Source organism: Lipotes vexillifer, unplaced genomic scaffold (genome assembly GCF_000442215.2).
Source record: "Lipotes vexillifer unplaced genomic scaffold, Lipotes_vexillifer_v1.1 scaffold19, whole genome shotgun sequence".
NCBI lineage: Eukaryota > Metazoa > Chordata > Mammalia > Artiodactyla > Lipotidae > Lipotes > Lipotes vexillifer.
In genome coordinates this window covers 904,636-929,320 of record NW_006793856.1, presented here as the reverse complement: position 1 = coordinate 929,320, position 24,685 = coordinate 904,636, and the positions used below count along the sequence as shown (strand labels likewise).

The following is a 24,685-nucleotide window of genomic DNA, read 5'->3' as shown; positions in this document are numbered from 1 at the left end:
GTAATTCGTTTACAAGGTACACTTTGTTAAGCTCTTCATCTTTAAACATACACTGCACTATATACACATACCCACACTACACACAAACATAGTACACATGTACACACACAGTTTGTACATAAACACATCCACACACACTACTTACACTCCCACAGACATAGACTTGTTTATATATGCTATTTATGCAAACATACACATACACATACACACACACTACTTATACATACACACATACGTTTATATATATATATATATATATATATATATATATGCATTGTGATGGTTAATTTCATGTGTCAGTTTGACTGGGCCAGAGTGCCCAGATATTTGGTCAAATATTATTCCAGGTGTGTCTGTGAGTGTTTTGGGATGAGATTAACATGTGAATCTGTAGACTGAGTAAAGCAGATGGCCGTCTCTAACATGGGTGGGCCATAGCCAAGCAGCTGAAAGACTGAATAGAACCAAATGCTGAGTTAAGAAGAGACTTTGCCTGCCTGACTGCTTGACCTAAGACTTTGTTCTATTGCCCTTGGACTGGAACTTAACCACGGGCTCTCTTGGTCCTCAGGCCTTCAAACTTGAACTGGAACTACTATTGTCTCTCTTGGGTCTCCAGCTTGCCAACGATAGGTCTTGAGACTTAGCCTCCAGAAGGGCATGTGCCAATTCCTTATAATCAATCTCTCTTTCTCTCGCTCTCTCTCTCTATTCTATTGTTCTGTTTCTCTGGAGAACCCTGATTAATACACACACATACACTTATACCAACACACTTATACATATACACTAATATATACACACATTTATACGTAACACACTATTTACACATGCACATACACATACAGACTCACACACACACACACACACACACACACACACTTACACACAAAGAAATAAATAGTAGAGGAGGGAAGTCAAATTCCCATTTAATTTCTCAAAATCTACCTTATAGCAAACGTCACCTGAGAATAAAAGGCAAGAGGTCACTTCTGTGTATCACTCATACAGAATTGCTTAATATGACGTATGTGGAAAAAAAGAGTTCAGTTTGGTTTGAATTTCAATTTGCTCTCCTGAACGCAAGCACTCAGAATTCCAACGTGTTTATAAATGCCAAAGGAGAAATAAAAAGCTTTAAATTACTTACCTCTTGATATTTTTATTTGTTTCAGGATTCTCTTTAATAAGCCCATTGAGGTCTTGTTTCCTTTGGATAAGGAAATGAGTTTTAATGAATGTCATTAAAATAAAACACTAATCAAGTGAACAATGATTGGCAAAATTAAGAAGTGGTAAGTATACACGTTCTCTATCAATGTAATTTTTAAAGCTCTAACTGCAAATGAAAATTCTTCTCTTACATCTTGAGCTGCAGACCATTTAAGTTTCCTAATTTACCAACAAGAAACATATGATGTTTTTGTTTTGTTCTCAAAATGTATAAGTATACGTGAAACTTGTTATTTAACAAAATCAGCTTTGCCCTCAGATACATATTGTTAGAACACCCCAGATGGGTGGCACTGAAGTAATGTTGAGTTAGATAAAGTTCTATACTGGATCCAGATAGAATGTAAATTTCCATCTAACAAATCAGATATAATTGCCTATTCTGTTTTTAAATAATAAGAATAATGTAAAAGATGATAATAGTTTAACAATATGAAAAATAATTTTAAAAATATATGTCTTCATATAAACGCAACCATTCCCCCTTTTAAAATATAATTAGATTATGGTGAATTATAAGAGCAAGAAAAAATACCTTACATGGTAGGAAAATTAATGACACTTCTTGGGGAGACACCTGTCACCTCCATTAAAATGCACTGAGTAATACCAAAAGGGGCATAGCCCGAACCCAAAGTGGGCAGTAGAGGATGGCAGAGGTATCGTGATTGAGTACTGCTGCCTTGTCAACATAGCCCTGAAGAAGAGAAGTGGTGGGATGTCCTTCCTCCCAGTGTGTGTATCTGCCCAGCCCCTCCCCTGGGCTGCCTTCTGAGACCACCATCTTCAAAGAAGTTGATTTTCAGTAGTTTTAGTCAACACTCATTCTTGGCTATCTCTGTCATTTTGGAGATCTACTTTTAAAATATTGTCAAGATTGTGCTTTCTTTAGATGCAAAGAAATTCAATTCAGTAACTCACCCCTAAAACCAAACCAAAATCTGGGAGAAAAGGCAACTTACTATTAAACATTGGGGCAATTCTTCAAAAATAAGCAATTTTATTGGGAGCAAGGAGGGAAGGTCATGTGGCCTATCATTATTATCCAATTCCATGCCAGTAAAACATATTTCTAAAGTTAAAATGCCAAATCATTTTATCTTATTGTCACTTACAGAAATCAGATTTAAAGATACTAATCAGTCTTACCCAGTGGTGTTTTCACTTTCTTTGGGATTCACTTTGATAACATTATCAAGGTCTTCACCTCTTTAAAAAAATTTAGATCAGTTTCAAAGTATTCTCACAGTATTTTTTTATATACACATTCCATATTATTGATGATTAATTCAAGCTTTTGGAGAAGATTATTATACTGGTATTAAATTCATTTTTGTTACGAAAGTTACCTATCAATAATATAGTTAAGGGTTTCCCTGGTGGCGCAGTGGTTGAGAGTCCGCCTGCCGATGCAGGGGACACGGGTTCATACCCCGGTCCGGGAAGGTCCCACATGCCGCGGAGCGGCTGGGCCCGTGAGCCATGGCCGCTGAGCCTGCGCATCCAGAGCCTGTGCTCGGCAATGGGAGAGGCACAGCAGTGAGAGGCCCGTGTACCACAAAAAAATTAAAAAAAATTAAAAAAAATAATACAGTTAAGTTAATCTCTAGGATTCTATTGGGCTCTAGGTAAATTTAAATTTAGATAGACTCTCCAAAGTAAAGCTCAGGGCAGTAGAGTTCAGACACAGAAGAGAGAAGCCAAACTCAAAGATGTGACCCCCTTCAGTATACTGAGAAGATCACATAATTAACCCAGTAGAAAATAAGCAAGATTTAGAAACATCAAAGCAGTTCTCACCCTCTGCTAGTCTGATCTGTCCTAGCATTTGCTTTGATAACTGTTTTGAGATCTTGGATTCTTTGGAAAAAACATGGAGACCTTATGTCAATTAACTTGCATTCAATTTTTTCTGAAAACCATATAAATAAGAATGTCCCTGAAAGGATGTCAGATGTTTCCAGGGCCAACTGACCAGAGAAACTTCAATATAATTATCCCTTAGCTTGCCTTTTTTAATTTCCACAGTAGTACTTGGTTTAAATCAGTTTAAAAAATCTTCGCCAACACACCTCTCACTTTGCAATTTTGTCCTTTCTATTTCTTAATTTAAATAGAAAATTTGCCTCATTGTTAAATTATTTAAGAAAATATAGAATAAGAGATTATGCAGTAAGTTTTCCTGCACCTACTTCAGTGCAACTCAAGCATGTGGTCTTATGGAAACAGGATTCATCATATTCTTTGACTACTATCTCTGATAGGCCCCAAAGTGCAACAGTTCAACTGTGACAGAGGAAAGTATAACACTCCCGTTTCCAACAAGGTGTAAAAATCTAACATGAAAGAAGAGAGCCCCATTATGTTAGGAGCTTTACTTACCCTTTCTTGTTTTTGTCAGTCCTTTGATTAACTTTAATAAGACTTCCAAGGCCTTGGTTTCTTTATAACATTGGAGGGGGCAGGGAGAGCACAGCAACGGAGAGAGAAAGAGAGAGAGAGAGATTCAACAGCAGTTTTTTCACAACAGCAGTAAGACATTATCAGTACCTGAAACATCAGAAGTCTTTAGAAATATTTAATTCAAGTGGCTCTTCTCATGCCAAATGCTGATATGCTAACTGTCCTACAGTGAGGACCCAACCATTACTCAGTTATGATTAAATCAATTTAAACGCAGAAGTTCCCCCCACATCTCAGCTTTTGCTTTCTTTGTCCTTTGAGGGTGGGTTGGTGAGAAACGAACTTTAATACATGTGTTGAGATATTGTCCTCCTTAAACATGAAAATCATTCACATCAAGGGTGGAAATCAGATGATCAACGTTTTAAATCTAAACATTCTGAAGATTTAGACAAGTCATTTTTAATAAAAAGTAACCTGGGAAAGGTAGAAATAACTCTTTGATGACACCAGTACTTTATATGAGTTGAGCACAACCAATAAAACTTTCACACACCAATAGCTTAAAACAATTAGGGAATATGAAAGCTAATCTCTCTAAATCCCCCGGTTGTTCAATGCCATTTTCATCTGTCTCTGTCTTTCACTGTGATAAGACTGCTGACATTTGAGGTTCTTTCTGCATAAGGAAGAAGGAAGGGAGACAGGCAGGTAAGAGGGAAAAGAAACTGTGGGCTCTCCCTACCACACCAAACAGACCCATCTTTTCTGCATCAAAGCCCAGCTGCTACCAAGTTATACCAGCTTACAAGCCCCTTCTCTTTTCTCCTTCCTAGCCCACACGATTGACTTGTGGTGTTCATCCCACTTTTCCTAACTTCCACCACTCGTATGGAACTTTCCAAACTTCAGTTATTTATTTATCTTTTAATTAATTAATTAATATTATTTTTAACATCTTCATTGGAGTATAACTGCTTTACAATGGTGTGTTAGTTTCTGCTTTATAACAAAGTGAATCAGCTGTACGTATACATATACCCCATATCCCCTCCCTCTTGCGTCTCCCTCCCACCCTCCCTGTCCCACCCCTCTAGGTGGTCACAAAGCACAGAGCTAATCTCCCTGTACTATGCATCTGCTTCCCACTAGCTATCTATTTTACATTTGTTAGTATATATAAATCCATGCCACTCTCTCACTTCATCCCACCTTACACTTCCCCCTCCCCGTGTCCTCAAGTCCATTCTCTAAATCTGTGTCTTTATTCCTGTCCCTAGGTTCTTCAGAATCATTTTTTGTTTTTTTTTTAAGATTCCATTTATATGTGTTAGCATACGATATTTATTTCTCTCTTTCTGACTTACTTCACTCTGTATGACAGTCTCTAGGTCCATCCACCTCACTACAAATAACTCAATTTCGTTTCTTTTTATGGCCGAGTAATATCACATTGTATATATATGCCACATCTTCTTTATCCATTCATCTGTCAATGAACACTTAGGTTGTTTCCATGTCCTGGCTATTGTAAATAGAGCTGCAATTAATATTGCAGTACATGTCTCTTTTTCAATTATGGTTTTCTCAAGATATATGCCCAGTAGTGGGATTGCTGGGTCGTATGGTAGTTCTATTTTTAATTTTTTAAGGAGACTCCATACTGTTCTCCATAGTGGCTGTATCAATTTACATTCCCACCAACAGTGCAAGAGGGCTCCCTTTTCTCCACACCCTCTCCAGCATTTATTGTTTGTAGATTTTTTGATGATGGCCATTCTGACTGGTGTGAGGTGATACCTCATTGTAGTTTTGATTTGCATTTCTCTAATGATTAGTGATGTTCAGCATCCTTTCATGTGTTTGTTGGCAAACTGTATATCTTCTCTGGAGAAATGTCTATTTAGGTCTTCTGCCCATTTTTGGATTGGGTTGTTTGTTTTCTTGTTATTGACCTGCATGAGCTGCTTGTATATTTTGGAGATTAATCCTTTGTCCGTTGCTTCATTTGCAAATATTTTCTCCCATTGTGAGGGTTGTCTTTTCATCTTTTTTATGGTCTTCTTTGCTTTGCAAAAGCTTTTAAGTTTCATTAAGTCCCATTTGTTTATTTTTGTTTTTATTTCCATTTCTCTAGGAGGTGGGTCAAAAAGGATCTTGCTGTGGTTTATGTCATAGAGTGTTCTGCCTGTGTTTTCCTCTGAGAGTTTGATAGTGTCTGGCCTTAAATTTAGATCTTTAATCCATTTTGAGTTTATTTTTGTGTACAGTGTGTTCTAATTTCATTCTTTTACATGTAGCTGTCCAGTTTTCCCTGCATCACTTATTGAAGAGGCTGTCTTTTCCCCATTGCATACTCTTGCCTCCTTTATCAAAGATAAGGTGACCATATGTGCGTGGGTTTATCTCTGGGCCTTCTATCCTGTTCCATTGATCTATATTTCTGTTTTTGTCCCAGTACTATACTGTCTTCATTACTGTAGCTTTGCATTATAGTCTGAAGTCAGGGAGCCTTATTCCTCCAGCTCTGTTTTTCTTTCTCAAGATTGCTTTGGCTATTCGGGGTCTTTTGTGTTTCCATACACATTGTGAAATATTTTGTTCTAGTTCTGTGAAAACTGCCATTGGTAATTTGATAGGGATTGCATTGAATCTGTAGATTGCTTTGGGTAGTATAGTCATTTTCATAATGTTGACTCTTCCAATCCAAGAACGTGGTATATTTCTCCATCTGTTTCTATCATCTTTAATTTCTCTCATCAGAGTCTTATAGTTTTCTACATATAGGTCTTTTGTCTCCTTAGGTGGGTTTATTCCTAGGTATTTTATTCTTTTTTGTTGCAGTGGTAAAGGGGAGTGTTTCCTTAATTTCTCTTTCAGATTTTTCATCATTAGTGTATAGGAATGAAAGAGATTTCTGTGCATTAATTTTGTATCCTGCTACTTTACCAAAGTCATTGATTAGCTCCTGTAGTTTCTGGCAGCATCTTTACAATTCTCTATCTAAAGTATCATGTCATCTGCAAACAGTGACCGTTTTACTTCTTTTTTCCTGATATGGATTCCTTTTTATTACTTTTTCTTCTCTGATTGCCATGGCTAAAACTTCCAAAACTATGTTGAATAATACTGGTGAGAGTGGGCAACCTTGTCTTCTTCCTGATCTAAGTGGAAATGGTTTCATTTTTTACCATTGAGAACAATGTTGGCTGTGGGTCTGTCATATATGGCCTTTATTATGTTGAGGTAAGTTCCCTCTATGCCTACTTTCTGGAGGGTTTTTATGATAAATGTGTGTTGAGTTTTGTCGAAAGCTTTCTCTGCATCTATTGAGATGATCATATGATTTTTCTCCTTCAATTTGTTAATATGGTGTATCACATTGATTGATTTGCGTATGTTGAGGAATTCTTGCATTCCTGAGATAAACCTCACTTGATCATGGTGTATGATCCTTTTTTCCTGATGAGTCTGGTTAATAGGTTATCAATTTTGTTTATCTTCTCAAAGAATCAGCTTTTAGTTTTATTGATCTTTGCTATTGTTTCCTTCATTTCTTTTTCACTTATTTCTGAACTGATCTTTATGATTTCCTTCCTTCTGATAACTTTGGAGTTTTATTGTTCTTCTTTCTCTAATTACTTTAAGTGTACGGTTAGGTTGTTTATTTGAGATGGTTCTTGTTTCTTAAGGTAGGATTGTTTTGCTATAAACTTCCTTCTAACAACTGCTTTTGCTGCATCCTATAAGTTTTGGGTCGCTGTGTTTACATTGTCATTTGTTTCTAGGTATTTTTTTTATCCTCTTTGATTTCTTCAGTGATCTCTTGGTTATTTAGTAGTGTATCGTTTACCCTCCATGTATTTGTATTTTTTACAAATTTGTTCCTGTAATTGATATCTAGTCTCATAGCATTGTGGTTGGAAAAGATAATTGATACGATTTCAATTTTCTTAAATTTACCAAGGTTTGATTTGTGACCCAAGATATGATCTATCCTGGAGAATGTTCCATGAGCGCTTGAGAAGAAATTGTATTCTGTTGTTTTTGGATGGAATGTCCTATAAATATCAATTAAGTCCATCTTGTTTAATGTATCATTTAAAGCTTGTGGTTCCTTATTTATTTTCATTTTGGATGATCTGTCCATTGGTGAAAGTGGGGTGTTAAGTCCCCTACTATGATTGTGTTACTGTCGATTTCCCCTTTTATGATTGTTAGCATTTGTCTTATGTATTGAGGTGCTCCTATGTTGGGTGCATAAATATTTACAATTGTTATATCTTCTTCTTGGAATGATCCCTTGATCATTATGTAGTATCCTTCTTTGTCTCTTGTAATAGTCTTTATTTTAAAGTCTATTTTGCCTGCTATGAGAATTGCTACTCCAGCTTTCTTTTGATTTCCATTTGCATGGAGTATCATTTTCATCCCCTCTTTTGTCTGTATGTGTCCCTAGGTCTGAAGTGGGTCTCTTGTAGACAGCATATATATGGGTCTTGTTTTTGCATCCATTCAGCCAGTCTATGTCTTTTGGTTGGAGCATTTAAACCATTTACATTTTAGGTAATTATCAATATGTACGTTCCTATTACCATATTCTTAATTGTTTTGGGTTTGTTATTGTAGGTCTTTCCCTTCTCTTGTGTTTCCTGCCTAGAGAAGTTCCTTTAGTATTTGTTGTAAAGCTGGTTTGGTGGTGCTGAATTCTCTTAGTTTTTGCTTGTCTGTGAAGGTTTTAATTTCTCCATTGAATCTTAATGAGATCCTTGATGGGTAGAGTAATCTTGGTTGTAGGTTTTTCCCTTTCATCACTTTAAATATGTCCTGCCAATCCCTCCTGGCTTGCAGTGTTTCTGCTGAAAGATCAGCTGTTAACCTCATGGGCATTCCCTTGTATGTTATTTGTTGTTTTTCCCTTGCTGCTTTTAATATTTTTTCTTTGTATTCAATTTTTAATAGCTTGATTAATATGTGTGTTGGCATGTTTCTCTTTGGATTTATCCTGTATGGGACTCTCTGTGCTTCCTGGATTTGATTGACTATTTCCTTTCCCATATTAGAGGAGTTTTCAACTATAATGTCTTTAAATATTTTCTCAGTCCCTCTCTTTTTCTCTTCTTCTGGGATCCCTATAATTTGAATGTTGGTGCGTTTAATGATGTCCCAGAGGTCTCTGAGACTGTCTTCAATTCTTTTCATTCTTTTTTCTTTATTCTGCTCTGTGGTAGTTATTTCCACTATTTTATCTTCCAGGTCACTTATCTGTTCCTCTGCCCCAGTTATTCTGCTATTGATTCCTTCTAGAGGATGTTTAATTTCATTTTCCAAAGTTCATTTCTTAAAAAATCTGAAATCTCATCTTTTCCTGTAAAACTCATACAACCACTTACAGAGAACTGACTGCTTTCCCACTTCATCTGTTCCCCATTTGGAAAAAAAAATCACCTGTAATAATGTTTGCACATTCACATTATAGTAATATGTTGGTAATAAGTGTTCAGTGTCTGAATGGAGTTTGTGATTGCCCACACTTTTCATTATATAGACTTTGTTGTGTTCTACATCAGAGAGGGTTAAGAAGGCATACGGTAGAGTTTGACTTGGAATGCTAGAATACCCATCTGTGCACAGCTTGGCACAGATCAATGGTTTTTAAAGATAACCAGGACAATAGAAATAATCACCATGTTAGGAAAAGGCAAATCTAATGACACACTGAATACAAGATAAACAGACAATCTGGAGAAAAAGTAGTAGAGACCTCAGAAATCTTTATCCTTTTTCATTCTTGATTGTTCTGGGATTTTCTTTAATGAAACTGTCGAAAGTTTGATTTCTTTCAACATGAAAAATAATGTCAGTAGTAATTCATTTTCTAGTATATCAGTGTCAGTCTAGAACTATAAGTTAACCTCTTTAAATGCTCTTTAAATTAATGGTTACTGATCATTAATTAATCTTTTTTATGATACAAAATAAATAAAAGCATGGCTTTTGACCTTGAGTGGTTTACAAGTGTATCTGAGTGATATACATATGAAGTGACTCAATCAAGATTCCGACTGAAAAATGCCTTAGTCCCTTAGAAAGACTTCAGTGGTGAGGGGCTATGCTCCCAGTATCAAAATGTCCTATAGTGAACATATTTAGTTCATAAACCAGCCTACTGTTCACTACTTGTAATGGTCAGTTTGATTTCTTTCACTTTTAGATGTAAAAGGGAACTTAGAGACCATCTAGATCATACCCTTCATTTTATGGACTGAGGAAACAGAGGTCTCCAGAGGTTAAGCCACTTGCCCAGGGTCACCCAGATTGATGTTGGTGGCAGAGCCAGTACCAAGACACCCACCCATCTCCTGACCCTGATAAAGTGCCTCTTCCACCAGCCTGTCTGACTTTTGTCTTGAGCAGGGGGTCTCCCCCAGGAAATGGCATACAGTTTAGGACTCAATCAAAGAAGCCTGTATGAGTTTCAAACAAATCTTACCCTTTGCCATCTTTGTCTGTCTGGGTATTCACAACAATGAGATTTTCAAGGCTTTGGGGTCTATAAAACACAAAGAAATTCAAATAAAAGACTGCATATTGAAATAAAATTGTGTGGTATCTTGAAAGGTCAGATACAGTAAAAATTTTTCATGAATTGCTCATTTACTCTTACTGAATAGAGCAGCAGAAATCCTTCTGGGCAATCATGTCCGAACTAAATGTACAATACTGAGTGCACTGCCCCATCTGCTAGTACATTTTTATGCCAGAGGACATAACTCCCTTCCAGCTAATAATGTCTGAAAGAATAAAACAAGCAATCTGGGAGATAATATTTTCAGGTTAGAGACAGACACACTTACACACTCTCTGTTGGCTCTGCGTTAAGATTTGCTCTAAAGAGACCTTCAGTACCCTTATTTCTTTAAATGTGTTGAACAAAAAGTCTCATCAGTGCTAATAAGGGATACTTAACTCATAAAAACATAGATCAGTTTACATCTAAGACAGGAAAAATAGCTGGTTAGGAGAGATGAGCTACAATTCTTGAAATCACTTTATTCCAAACGGGTATCTTCCTAGACTCAAAATTTAAATTGCAGTGGACCTTAAAGAAGAGAAAAGACAAGATACAGACTGGGGATCTACAAGCTGTAATAGGTTCATGGATGTGTTGTTTGGGTTCATGGAGTGTTTTTGTTTTTTATGTGGACCAGTATTTACAAAGCTGGCCATCACGTGTAGACACCTGGAGTTTCAGGATCTCCTGAAAGTGTCCTGCAATTGTAGGCTCAAATTCTCACGTGGCAACATCAGCTGGAGCTGAGAAACAGCTGGGCTCTCCCGGTCAGGGCGCTCCCTCTACGTTACAGAGCCAGCTCCCTTCACTCATCTATCCCTGCCTGGTCCCAGTAGGCCATGAAGTCTGATTCTTAATCTAATGCCTCCTCTCTTTATAGATAAGAAAACTGACATTTGCTTTGTTTCTTCTTCACTTTGGTCCCTGCCCGTTTTGTATGTTAGTGTGCCAAGTAACAGAGAGAGAACTAAAATTGCACAGAACTCTAACACAAACCTCAATTAATATGATCTTTAAGTTATGCAGTTACAAATGACTCATAATAAGAAGATAATGTTAACTAAGAAAATGAGTGGCTTTTGTAGTGGTTCAACTACAAGCATTCAGTGACCAAGCCAAATTGTTTACATACTAATATATTAGTATTTCAGGAAGAGAAATGTGGTTATTTTTATAACTGCCTTACTAAACACTGGTGTGTGAAAATCAAAGACACTTCAATATTAGTGTCTTTAAATTGTAATAACCATTTATAATAATGATGGAACAATTTCTGCAAGCTTTTTATTCAAGATTTGTAGGACGCTTTTGACTAGCCCAGTATATGAGTCCTCATGCTCAAATACTGAAAAATAACAAAGCAAATTCAGTAATAAAGCGAAAAAATAGATGTTTTAAAATCTTACCTATTCAAGCTTTTGTTCATTTTGATGAGATTATCTAATTCTTCACTTTGGGGAGAGAAAAGAATATCTTACATTAGTAAAATCCTGGGGCAGATTCAGCTTAAAACAACTATTCCTGAGTTCTCTGAAGTTCAATGTATGTCCCACATTTATCATCCACGAAAATCCTCTCTATCTTTCAAAGCTCTCCTCAAACACCCCTTTCGCCAAGAAATCTTTCCCAGTCCTTTAACTGAATAGAGTCCCCTACATTTTTGGAAGCCTTGCAGCGTTTTGGATTTTTGTATCTCCTTTACGGTACCTACATTGCTATACTTTGTAATATAGTAATCATACACTCGTCTCATGTTAAAGTCCTTGCTTCTACCGATACTAGTGTACATAGAGACACACCCACACACACACACACAGACACACACACACACACACACACACACCACTTAAAATTTTGAAATGTATTTTATATTGGATCCTCTTCAGTGTTTAATACGGGGTTTTTCACACAGTAGATGCTTAATACAGGTTTTACTTGAATCAACAAATACAGGTATGTTGACTAATTATAGATTCTCTCTTTGCATAATGTACTTGCACAAAGCAGCTATTGGAAAACACTCATTTATCAGTAAGTCTGGCTTCTCTCTTGAATTCTACTCTCCCTTATTCCAGTTCAGCTACACTTGCTCTCCTCTTTCCATACTTGAGAACTGTAAAGACTCTACTGACTGCTTCTTCAGGAGCTACTTCTTTAAGCTAACCCCCCAGATTCTGGAATATTCCTTAGAACCACAGGAGCTCAGCCTTATCCCCAAGGAAGGCAGCCGCAGTGGTTTTTCATTTCTGTTTGCTCCTCACAATATATCCTCTCCTCAACCCTTCTATCCACCCACTTCACCCCCATTTCTCTTGCCTTCCCCACCCAGTTTTCCAGTTCACAAGTCTTGGTTTTCCCTTCTTCCTGCTCTAGCCTCACATATTTTTCACACTTCCTGAATGTTCCTCTTTCTTCTCAGGTCATCACTGATGTTGACCAGGAGGCCATGAGGCCAAGTAACTTGGTAGTTAGACATTCAGGTTCCCAAGTCAGGGATACCTGGATTCTAGTCAGGGATTCACCATTTATTAGTTGGTGACTCTGGGTGAGTTACCTAACCTCTTGCTCCCTCAATTATTTTCATCTGTAAAATAAGAATACTAATTGTACCTACCTCAGAAAAGAACCAATAAGTTAATGAATAGAAGGTGATTAGGATTATACCTGGCATGTCATAAACTCTCAATTAATTTTGGCAATTATAGTAAACAGCTTCCAGTCAATATTAATTTTTTCACTTAAAAATGCTTATTATATTTATTTTTTAAACTGAATTTAGAGACACCAAGACTTTGGCTCAGCCTTACAGAGCTATGGTCGTTGAGTCAGTAATGTGCTTAGAAGATGCCTGGCATAGCAGATCACCAGAATAACTACTGGAACAGCTCTCTCAGGGATCTGAAAAACTCATTCAATCAACAGCCATCACAGAGATGAATCGTTTCAAGTAATGTTGCATATTCAATGGAAGAATTGAAGGCTGAGAATAAATATAGAAATGTGAAAGTTGCTGACCCTGACAAAAAATGGATTAACGTTCTATCCTTGTGTGGGACAAACACTACCCAGTGCCCTGACACAATGCTGCATTGTCATTTCTTATTTGAAATTCTACCTTCCAACACTGAGGCTACAAATCTGTTCCATGTCCCCAAGGGAGAGAGCAAACTCTGTTAATTTTAGCCCTAGACCTTTCTGACTGGTGAGTCACAATGATAAGATCAGGATTTGGGCTTCCACGAGAAAATTAACATAAATCATGAGAAGACACTCTGTGGGAAATTAAGTGAAATGGGGGCTGCATTCTGAACAAAGGAGTTGAGCTTTCAAAATGGCCTTAAATTGATGAAAGCTTTGGATATTAAATTTCACCATTGCATTTACAATAAATTAAATGCTCTTAGTCAGATAGAAGTAAGAGTTCATTTTTCAAAGAAGTATTACAAAGCAACTAAGATAAATACAGCTATGTCTCATCCCTCTAGACAGTCCACAGTAACGATTCTCAGCTATCGATGCAAAAGACATTTCCCCTGGCCCACGTCAAAGCAACAGCTTCTCCCCATGAAGAACGTATCTGGCTATAGAATTCGTGCATCCTGGTGAGGGAGAGGGGACAGGAAAGTTAAACTAACTGCAGCTCTCACTGTTTTTGTTGGACTTGCGCCAAACCATAAGTGCCCTTCAGCATCGCTCACCTATCTCTCCCTTAAACACCCACCAAAAATCTATCCAGTCCAAAAAACTGTCCAATCCCTATTAAAAATAGAATATTACCTCAAACAAAAATAATTAAATAAAATTAGAGATCTAGGCACTTAGACAACAAAGAAATGAAAACATTCAGGATACTTTCGACTATCTCTGTCTGGATCTAGAGCTACTACTTTGCCCATGAGTTTTCAGCAAAGAGCTAAGTGTCACTTCTGTTTCTTCTCTTCAGTTCTTTGACTGAGACTGCAATCCTTAATAACATTCTTAGCACTGCTAAATTCCATTAAACAAGGAAAAATTTTGTAGGCACAGGATTTAAACTATGGAATGTTTATACTCAAGGTTTTCTCACTGCTCATCATTGTTTTACCATTATCGACTATATAAACACTTCTACTTTGCACAAAACATTGTGTCAGACTTTGCAGATGACAGATGGTAGGACAAAATATCTGCTCTAAGAGATTAAAGAGATAACAAAGATGAGACATTTACATAAATACCGTGAAACTATACCAAATATGATTAGTTGTTATATAATATGAATAATGGGGATCTAATAGCTTAGAGAGGCAGAAGTCACATCTCACTGGATCACTCAGAGAAGACTTCACGGAGGAGGTGGTATGTGATCTGGATCTTGGAAAATGGGTAGGACTTGGATGGATGGATATGGTGGCCTTGAGGTTGGAAAAGGCCACCATGTGGATGGAAGGGTATAAAGAAAGGCAGAGGCTCCGGAAACTACAGAAAGGAAGTGATTAAATTTGGTACTGCATGTAGGATAAATGTAAGGGTGAAGTCAGAAATTGCTAAGGAATGTTAGGTTGGAGACAGGTTATCAAAGGCACTGAATGAGGCTATACATAATTGAACAGGCTATGGGGAGCCAGGTGGAGTGATTTTTCCAGCAGAATCGTAGAAAGAAAACTCTGGCAGTGATAGGTAGTAATGGTCTACTGGGTGGGGAGATGAGGAGTGTAAGTCAATCTGGATACCTATTCTGATAACCTGTGATGGAACCAATGACGGTCTGCACTGGGGTGAGGTCGTGGGGGTGTGCAGGGCATTTTAGACATTTAATCCATATGTGCCTAATACTACACAAAGGGGTCAAGACATGAAAGAATCAAAAATGATTCCGGGGGGGACTCTAAGATGGCGGAGGAATAAGACGTGGAGATCACCTTCCTCCCCACATGTACATCAAAAATGCATCTACGTGTGGAACAACTCCTACAGAACACCTACTGAACGCTGGCAGAAGATCTCGGACCTCCCAAAAGGCAAGAAACACCCCACGTACCTGGGTAGGGCAGAAGAAAAAAGGATAAACAGAGACAAAAGGATAGGGACGGGACCTGCACCTCTGGGAGGAAGCTATGAAGGAGGAAAGGTTTCCACACACTAGGAAGCCCCTTCGTGGGCGGAGACTGTGGGTGGCCGGGGGGGCTGGGGGTGGGAAGCTTCGGAACCACGGAGGAGAGCGCAGCAACAGGGGTGCGGAGGGCAAAGTGGGGAGATTCCCGCACGGAGGATCGGTGCCGACCGGCGCTCACCAGCCCGAGAGGCTTGTCTGCTCACCCGCCGGGGCGGGCGGGGGTTGGGAGCTGAGGCTTGGGCTTCGGAGGTCGGATCCCAGGGAGAGGACTGGGGTTGGCAGCGTGAACACAGCCTGAAGGGGGCTAGTGCACCACGGCTAGCCGGGAGGGGGTCCGGGAAAAAGTCTGGAGCTGCCGAAGAGGCAAGAGACTTTTCTTTCCTCTTTGTTTCCTGGTGAGCGAGGAGAGGGGATTAAGAGCTCCGCTTAAAGGAGCTCCAGAGATGGGCGCGAGCCTCTGCGATCAGCGCGGACCTCGGAGACGGGCATGAGACGCTAAGGCTGCTGCTGCCGCCACCAAGAAGCTCCCCTGCTGGGAGCCTGTGCAGCCCGCCACTGCCAGGGTCCTGTGACACAGGGACAACTTCCCCGGGAGAACACACGCCGCGCCTCAGGCTGGTGCAACCTCATGGTGACCTCTGCCGCCGCAGGCTCGCCCCACACTCTGTGCCCCTCCCTCCCCAAGGCCTGAGTGAGCCAGAGCCCCCGAATCAGCTGCTCCTTTAACCCCGTCCTGTCTGAGCGAAGAACAGACGCCCTCAGGCGACCTACACGCAGAGGCGGGGGCCAAATCCAAAGCTGAACCCCAGGAGCTGTGCGAACAAAGAAGAGAAAGGGAAATTTCTCCCAGCAGCCTTAGGAGCAGTGGATTAAATCTCCAGAGTCAACCTGATGTACCTGCATCTGTGGAATACCTGAATAGACAACGAATCATCCCAAATTGAGGAGGTGGACATTGGGAGCAACTGTAAACTTGGGGTTTGCTTTTTGCATCTAATTTTTTTCTGGTTTTATGCCTACTATAATTAGTAGATTTGTTTATTGATTTGGTTGCTCTCTTCCTTTATTTTATATATATAATATATATATTTTTTGCTTTTTTCTCTTTTTGCAAGTGTGTATAAGTATGCTTCTTTGTGTGATTTTCTCTGTATAGGTTTTCTTTTACCATTTGTCCTAAGGTTCTATCTGTCCTTTTTTTTAGTGCTTGCTATCATTGTTGGAATTGTTTGTTGGTTTGGTTGCTCATTTCTTTTCTTTTTTTATTACTTTTTAAGTTTTTTAAATTTTAATAATTAAAAAAATTTTTTAATTTTAATTATTTTCTTTCTTTCTTTCTTTCTTTTTCTCCCTTTTTTTCTGAGCTGTGTGACTGACAGGGTCTTGATGCTCCAGCCGGGTGTCAGGCCTGAGCCTCTGAGGTGGGAGAGCCGAGTTCAGGGCATTGGTCCACCAGAGACCTCCTGGCCCCACATAATTTCAATCAGGGAGAGCTCTCCCAGAGATCTCCATCTCAATGCTAAGACCCAGCTCCACTCAACAACCAGTGCTGGATGCCCCATGCCAAACAACTAGCAAGACAGGAAAATAACCCCACCCATTAGCAGAGAGGCTGCTTAAAATCATACTAAGTTCACAGACACCCCAAAACACACCACTGGACACGTTCCTGCCCACCAGAAAGACAAGATCTAGCCTCATCCACCAGAACACAGGCACTAGTCCCCTGCACCAGGAAGCCTACACAACCCACTGAACCAACCTTACCCACTGGGGGCAGACACCGAAAACAACGGGAACTATGAACCTGCAGCTTGTAAAAAGGAGACCCCAAACACAGTAAGTTAAGCAAAATGAGAAGACAGAGAAATACACAACAGATGAAGGAGCAAGGTAAAAACACACCAGACCAAACAAATGAAGAGGAAATAGGCAGTCTACCTGAAAAACAATTCAGAGTAATGATAGTACAGATGATCCAAAATCTTGGAAATAGAGGGAGAAAATATAAGAAACATTTAACAAGGACCTAGGAGAACTAAAGAGCAAACAAACAATGAGGAACAACACAATAAATGAAATTAAAAATTCTCTGGAAGGAATCAATAGCAGAATAACTGGGGCAGAGGAACGGGTAAGTGACCTGGAAGATAACAGTGGAAATAACTACAGCAGAGCAGAATAAAGAAAAAAGAATGAAAAGAATTGTGGACAGTCTCAGAGACTTCTGGGACAACATTAAACGCACCGACATTTGAATTATAGGGTTCCCATAAGAAGAAGAGAGAAAGAAAGGGACTGAGAAAATATTTGAAGAGATTATAGTTGAAAACTTCCGTAATATGGGAAAGGAAATAGTCAATAAGTCCAGGAAGAGCAGAAAGTCCCACACAGGATAAATCCAAGGAGGAACACACAAGGCACATATTAATCAAGTTATCAAAATTTAAATACAAAGAACAAATATTAAAAGCAGCAAGGGAAAAACAACAAATATTATACAAGGGAATCCCCATAAGGTAAACAGCTGATCTTTCAGCAGAAACTCTGCAACACAGAAGGGTGTGGCAGGACATATTTAAAGTGATGAAAGGGAAAAACCTACAATCAAGATTATTCTACCCACCAAGGATCTCATTCAGATTCGACTGAGAAAATAAAACCTTTGTAGACAAGCAAAATCTAAGAGAATTCAGCACCACCAAACCAGCTTTACAACAAATACTAAAGGAACTTCTCTAGGCAGGAAACACAAGAGAAGGAAAAGACCTAAAATAACAAACCCAAAACAATTAAGAAAATGGTAATAGGAACATACATATCGATAATTGCCTTAAAGGTAAATGGAATAAATGCTCCAACCAAAAGACATAGACTGGCTGAATGGATGCAAAAACAAGACCTGTGTATATGATGTTTACAAGACACCCACTTCAGACGTAGGGACACACACAGACTGAAAGTGAGGGGAAGGAAAAAGATATTCCACGCAAACGGAAATCAAAAGAAAGCTGGAGTAGCAATTCTCATACCAGACAAATAAAACTTTAAAATATAGACTATACTATTACAAGAGACAAAGAAGAACACTACATAATGATCAAGGGATCAATCCAAGAAGAAGATATAACAATTGTAAATATTTATGCACAACATAGGAAATCAAAAGAAAGCTGGAGTAGCAATTCTCATACCAGACAAATAAAACTTTAAAATATAGACTATACTATTACAAGAGACAAAGAAGAACACTACATAATGATCAAGGGATCAATCCAAGAAGAAGATATAACAATTGTAAATATTTATGCACCCAACATAGGAGCACCTCAATACATAAGGCAAATACTAACAGCCATAAAAGGGGAAATTGCCAGTAATGCAATAATAGTAGGGGACTTTAACACCCCACTTTCACCAATGGACAGGTCATCCAAAATGAAAATAAATAAGGAAACACAAGCTTTAAATGATACATTAAACAAGATGGACTTAATTGATATTTACAGCATGTTGCATCCAAAAACAACAGAATACTCTTTATTCTCAAGTGCTCATGGAATATTCTCCAGGATAGATCATATCTTGGGTCACAATCAAGCCTTGGTAAATTTAACAAAACTAAAATCATATCAAGTATCCTTTCTGACCAAAATGCTATGAGATTAGAAATCAGTTACAGGGGGGGAAAAAAGTAAAAAACACACACACATGAAGGCTAAACAATACGTTACTAAATAACCAAGAGATCACTGAAGGAATCAAAGAGGAAATCACAAAGTACCTAGAGACAAATGACAATGAAAACACGACAACCCAAAACCTATGGGTTGCAGCAAAAGCAGTTCTATGAGGGAAGTTTATAGCAATACAATCCTAACTCAAAAAACAAGAAACATCTCAAATAAATAACCTAACCTTACACCTAAAGCAATTAGAGAAAGAAGAACAAAACAAATCCAAAGTTAGCAGAAGGAAAGAAATCATAAAGATCAGATCAGAAATAAATGAAAAAGAAATGAAGAAAATGATAGCAAAGATCAATAAAACTAAAATGCTGGTTCTTTGAGAAGATAAACAAAATTGATAAACCATCAGCCATATGCATCAAGAAAAAAAGGGAGAAGACTCAATCAACAGAAATAGAAATGAAAAAGAAAAAGTAACAACTGACACTGCAGAAATACAAAAGATCATGAGAGATTACTACAAGCAACTATATGCCAATAAAATGGACAACCTGGAAGAAATGGACACATTCTTAGAAAAGCAGAACTTTCCGAGACTGAACCAGGAAGAAATTGAAAATATAAACAGACCAATCATAAGCAGTGAAATTGAGACTGTGATTAAAAATCTTCCAACAACAGGGCTTCCCTGGTGGCGCAGTGGTTGAGAGTCCGCCTGCCGATGCAGGGGACACGGGTTCGTGCCCCGGTCCGGGAAGATCCCACATGCCGCGGAGCGGCTGGGCCTGTGAGCCATGGCCGCTGAGCCTGCACGTCCGGAGCCTGTGCTCCACAATGGGAGAGGCCACAACAGTGAGAGGCCCGCGTACAGCAAAAAAAAAAAAAAAAAAAAAATCTTCCAACAACAAAAAAAACGCTAGGACCAGATGGCTTCACAGGCGAATTCTATCAAACATTTACAGAAGAGCTAACACCTATCCTCAAACTCTTCCAAAACATAGCAGAGGGAGGAACACTCCCAAACTCATTCTATGAGGACAGTCACCCTGATACCAAGACCAGACAAAGATGTTACAAAAAAAAAAGAAAATTACAGGCCAATATCACTGCTGAACATAGATGCAAAAATCCTCAACAAAATACTAGCAAATACAATCCAACAGCACATTAAAAGGATCATACACCATGATCAGGTGGGGTTTATCTAAGGAATGCAAGAATTCTTCAACATATGCAAATCAATCAATGTGATAATCCATATTAACAAATTGAAGGAGGAAAACCATATGATCATCTCAATAGATGCAGAAAAAGCTTTTGACAAAATTCAACACCCATTTATGATAAAAACCCTCCAGAAAGTAGGCATGGAGGGAACTTATCTCAACACAATAAAGGCCATATATAACAAACCCACACCCAACATCATTCTCAATGGTGAAAAACTGAAACCATTTCCAGTAAGATCAGGAACAAGACAGGTTGCCCACTCTCACCACTATTATTCAACATTGTTTTGGAAGTTTTAGCCACAGCAATCAGAGAAGAAAAAGAAATAGAAGTAATCCAAACAGGAAAGAAGAAGTAAAACTGTCTCTGTTTGTTGATGACATGGTACTATACATAGAGAATCCTAAAGATGCTACCAGAAAACTACTAGAGCTAATCAATCAATGTGGTCAAGTAGCAGGATACAAAATTAATGCACAGAAATCTCTTTCATTCCTATACACAAATGATGAAAAATCTGAAAGAGAAATTAAGGAAACACTGCCATTCACCATTGCAACAAAAAGAATAAAATACCTAGGAATAAACCTACCTAAGGAGACAAAAGACCTGTATGTAGAAAACTATAAGACTCTGATGAAAGAAATTAAAGATGATACAAACAGATGGAGAGATATAGCATGTTCTTGGATTGGAAGAATCAACACTGTGAAAATAACTATACTACCCAAAGCAATCTACAGATTCAATACAATCCCTATCAAACTACCAATGGCATTTTTTACAGAAGTAGAACTAAAACTTTCACAATGTGTATGGGAACATAAAAGACCCCAAATAGCCAAAGCAATCTTGAGAAAGAAAAACAGAGCTGGAGGAATCAGGCTCCCTGACTTCAGACTATACTACAGAGCTACAGTAATGAAGACAGTATAGTACTGGGACAAAAACAGAAATATAGATCAATGGAACAGGATAGAAGGCCCAGAGATAAACCCACACACATATGGTCACCTTATCTTTGATAAAGGAGGCAAGAATACACAATGGAGAAAAGACAGCCTTTTCAATAACTGGTGCTGGGAAAACTGGACAGCTACATGAAAAGAATGAAATTGGAACACTCCCTAACTCCATACACAAAAATAAACTCAAAATGGATTAAAGACCTAAATGTAAGGCCAGACAATATAGAACTCTTAGAGGAAAACATAGGAAGAACACTCTATGACATAAATCACAGCAAGATCCTTTTTGAACCACCTCCTCGAGAAATGGAAATTAAAACAAAAATAAACAAATGGGACTTAATTAAACTTAAAAGTTTTTGCACAGCAAAGGAAACCATAAACAAGATGAAAATACAACCCTCAGAATGGGAGAAAATATTTGCAAACGAAGCAACTGACAGAGGATTAATCTCCAAAATATACAAGCAGCTCATGCAGCTCAATATCAGAAAACAAACAACCGAATCCAAAAATGTGCAGAAGACCTGAATGAACATTTCTCCAAAGAAGATATACAGATTGCCAACAAACAATGAAAGGATGCTCAACATCACTAATCATTAGAGAAATGCAAATCAATACTACAATACACAATCTCCTCATTGTGATATCTCAGAATGGCCATCATCACAAAATTTACAAACAATAAATGCTGGAGAGGGTGTGGAGAAAAGGGAACCCTCTTGCACTGTTGGTGGGAATGTAAATTGATACAGCCACTATGGAGAACAATATGGACGTTCCTTAAAAAACTAAAAATAGAACTACCATACGACACAGCAATCCCTCTACTGGGCATACACCTTGAGAAAACCATAATTCAAAAAGAGACATGTACCACAATGTCCATTGCAGCTCTATTTACAATAGCCAGGACATGGAAACAACCTAAGTGTCCATCAACTGATGAATGGATAAAGATGTGGCACATATATACAATGGAATATTACTCAGCCTTAAAAAGAAACAAAATTGAGTTATTTGTAGTGAGGTGGATGGACATAGAGACTGTCATACAGAGTGAAGTAGGTCAGAAAGAGAAAAACAAATACTGTATGCTAACACATATATATGGAATCTAAAAAAGTACCTAGGGGCAGAACAGTAATAGAGACATAGACGTAGAGAACAGAATTGAGGACACAGGGCAGGGGAAGGGTAAGCTGGGACAAAGTGAGAGAGTGGCATGGACATATATAGGTACGAAATGTAAAATAGATAGCTAGTTGGAAGTAGCCGCATAGCAGAGGGAGATCAGCTTCGGTGCTTTGTGACCTCCTAGAGGGGTGGGATAGGGAGGGTGGGAGGGAGGATGACGCAAGAGGGAGGAGATATGGGGATATATGTATACATATAGCTGATTCACTTTGTTATACAGCAGAAACTAACACACAATTGTAAAGTAATTATACTCCAATAAGGATGTTAAAAAAAAAAAGTGGTCCCAGAAAGGTGATCTTGCCTAAATGAAAGAAAAGAGAGAAGGCAGGAAATAGCACATTTGGGGAGGAAGTTGAAAATAGCCTAGGACATTCTAAATGGGGGTGCAGTGGAGACAGATAAATAAGGATCTGGGTCAGCAACATAAATACAGGACACAGGGTTTGGAGTAAGGTCACCACCATGGACAACTATGGTGACCAGGATGAGCATTACTTACCAGAAGAGAAAGCAGAGGATGAAGAGTGTCCATAAATGTTAGTACCACCCATTTCTAACTTCCACGCTAATCTAGACAGCCTGAGTCTTTCTTCTTTGAAATTATATGTGATAAACAGCATTTGAAACAAAAAGAGAAGAAAAGTGCAAGTTCAAATGCTCTTGAGCTCTCACCCCTTGTCAGCTTTCTGCAATGAAGTGGCCACTTTGATGATGTTTTCAAGATCCTGACCCCTTCAAACAAACAAACTCAAGTCAATGACAGTAGAGCTACCTTAGAAGGAGCTAAAATGTTTGATCTGTGTTCAGTGAAGAAAGCAAAACTCCAAGTGTTATCAGGAGTTACTGAGTTTAACTGAATAACAAAATAGTCTGTCATGTCAGCTCACAGCATTCACACACACACACACACACACACACACACACACACACACACACCCCACTCACTCCACCTGGGCATTGGCTCTGCCATCTACTGCTCACTGAAATAACTACAGTTTCTCCTAAAGACTTATATTGGTTGTACACAATTTATATACTTAAAAGGATATGGATAAATTGGGAGATTGGGATTGACATATACACACTACTATATATAAAATAGATAACTAATAAGAACCTGCTGTACAGCACAGAGAACTCTACTCAATACTCTGTAATGGCCTATATGGGAAAAGAATCTAAAAAAAAAAAAGGTGGATATTTAAAAAAAAAAGGACATGGGAAAAAAAATTCAATTAACTGCAAAAGTAAACACAGAAACATGTTCCAAAGTTTTTCTACCAACCAAGGAGCATTAAGCAACATATTCAGATGATCAATTAGTCCCTTATATGAGGTGAAAGTATCTGTCTTCTTATGTTTCCAAAGGGAAAGAAAGTACATTTAAAACTGTAGCTAAGCTTGAATCCCCTCTGGTCTCCCTAGGTCATGAAAAGGAATAATTAGGGAAATCCTTATAGCTTTACCTGTAATTAAGACCTGTGCTTCATAAATGATATCTTAGAAAGTTAATAGGGTTCCAAGAAGATAGAATTTTGTAGTCAAGTAAATTTGGGAAACATAACCGACTTTTAGAGATTTGGAATATGTATAAGCACACTGAAGGTTCTGGGAAGTTCATGATAGAGAGCTCTATTCCATTGTGTTTCCTAAACATGTAAGCCATTAAATGCTTCTTTCACAAAGCATTCATTGACATCTTGTGGCACATGGGACATAGTTTGGGAAAGATAGAGATAGAGCCTATCTATATAGAGATAGTACCTTAAGGTACTAGGTACAGGGTACTCTCCCCAAAGGTAAGATATCTGTGTGATGCATGCCTGAGAGTCAAGGGAGATAATAAAGAAAATAAAAAGTATGTAAGTTTGGCACTTTGAAAAATGTGTTTCAGTCAAAAAAAATTGTCTAAAAAAATTGGCTTATATTTAATGGTTAAGATGGTAAATTATGTTAGGTTTTTAACCATAATAAAATAATTGGTTTATCATATTGATAGATCTATAAAACAACATTGCTCAAAAACTAATTTTAAAAATAGTGTTTTTCAAATAAATAAATAAATATCCAAAACAAATACTAAATTGGATGGGATGTTCAAGACAACAGGCATAAACCAGCACTGTCAGGGGGAAACCTTGCTCAAAAGCATCAACACAATTTATAAGCCTTTTTCTGATGGTGCAGGTGAAGCTGAATATGATCTTGTTATACAGCCAATTCTAGGCAAAGCTTTTGCAGATGTTCAATCAAATAACTATATTTCCACCTATTCACTTACACATCAACA

At 38.2% G+C, this 24,685-nt stretch overlaps 1 protein-coding gene across 1 annotated transcript in view; it reads right to left on the bottom strand.

Moving 5' to 3' along the window:
• Positions 1 to 24,685, bottom strand: part of SCEL (sciellin) — a 144,419-nt gene that overhangs the window by 68,529 nt on the left and 51,205 nt on the right. Inside the window, exons 11-18 of the mRNA XM_007466808.1 lie at positions 23,068 to 23,127; positions 11,617 to 11,661; positions 10,494 to 10,553; positions 10,130 to 10,189; positions 3,616 to 3,675; positions 3,034 to 3,093; positions 2,383 to 2,442; positions 1,151 to 1,210 (exon numbers count right to left, since the gene is read on the bottom strand). Coding sequence (XP_007466870.1) covers positions 1,151 to 1,210; positions 2,383 to 2,442; positions 3,034 to 3,093; positions 3,616 to 3,675; positions 10,130 to 10,189; positions 10,494 to 10,553; positions 11,617 to 11,661; positions 23,068 to 23,127 — 465 coding nt within the window. The remainder of the gene's footprint in view (positions 1 to 1,150; positions 1,211 to 2,382; positions 2,443 to 3,033; positions 3,094 to 3,615; positions 3,676 to 10,129; positions 10,190 to 10,493; positions 10,554 to 11,616; positions 11,662 to 23,067; positions 23,128 to 24,685) is intronic.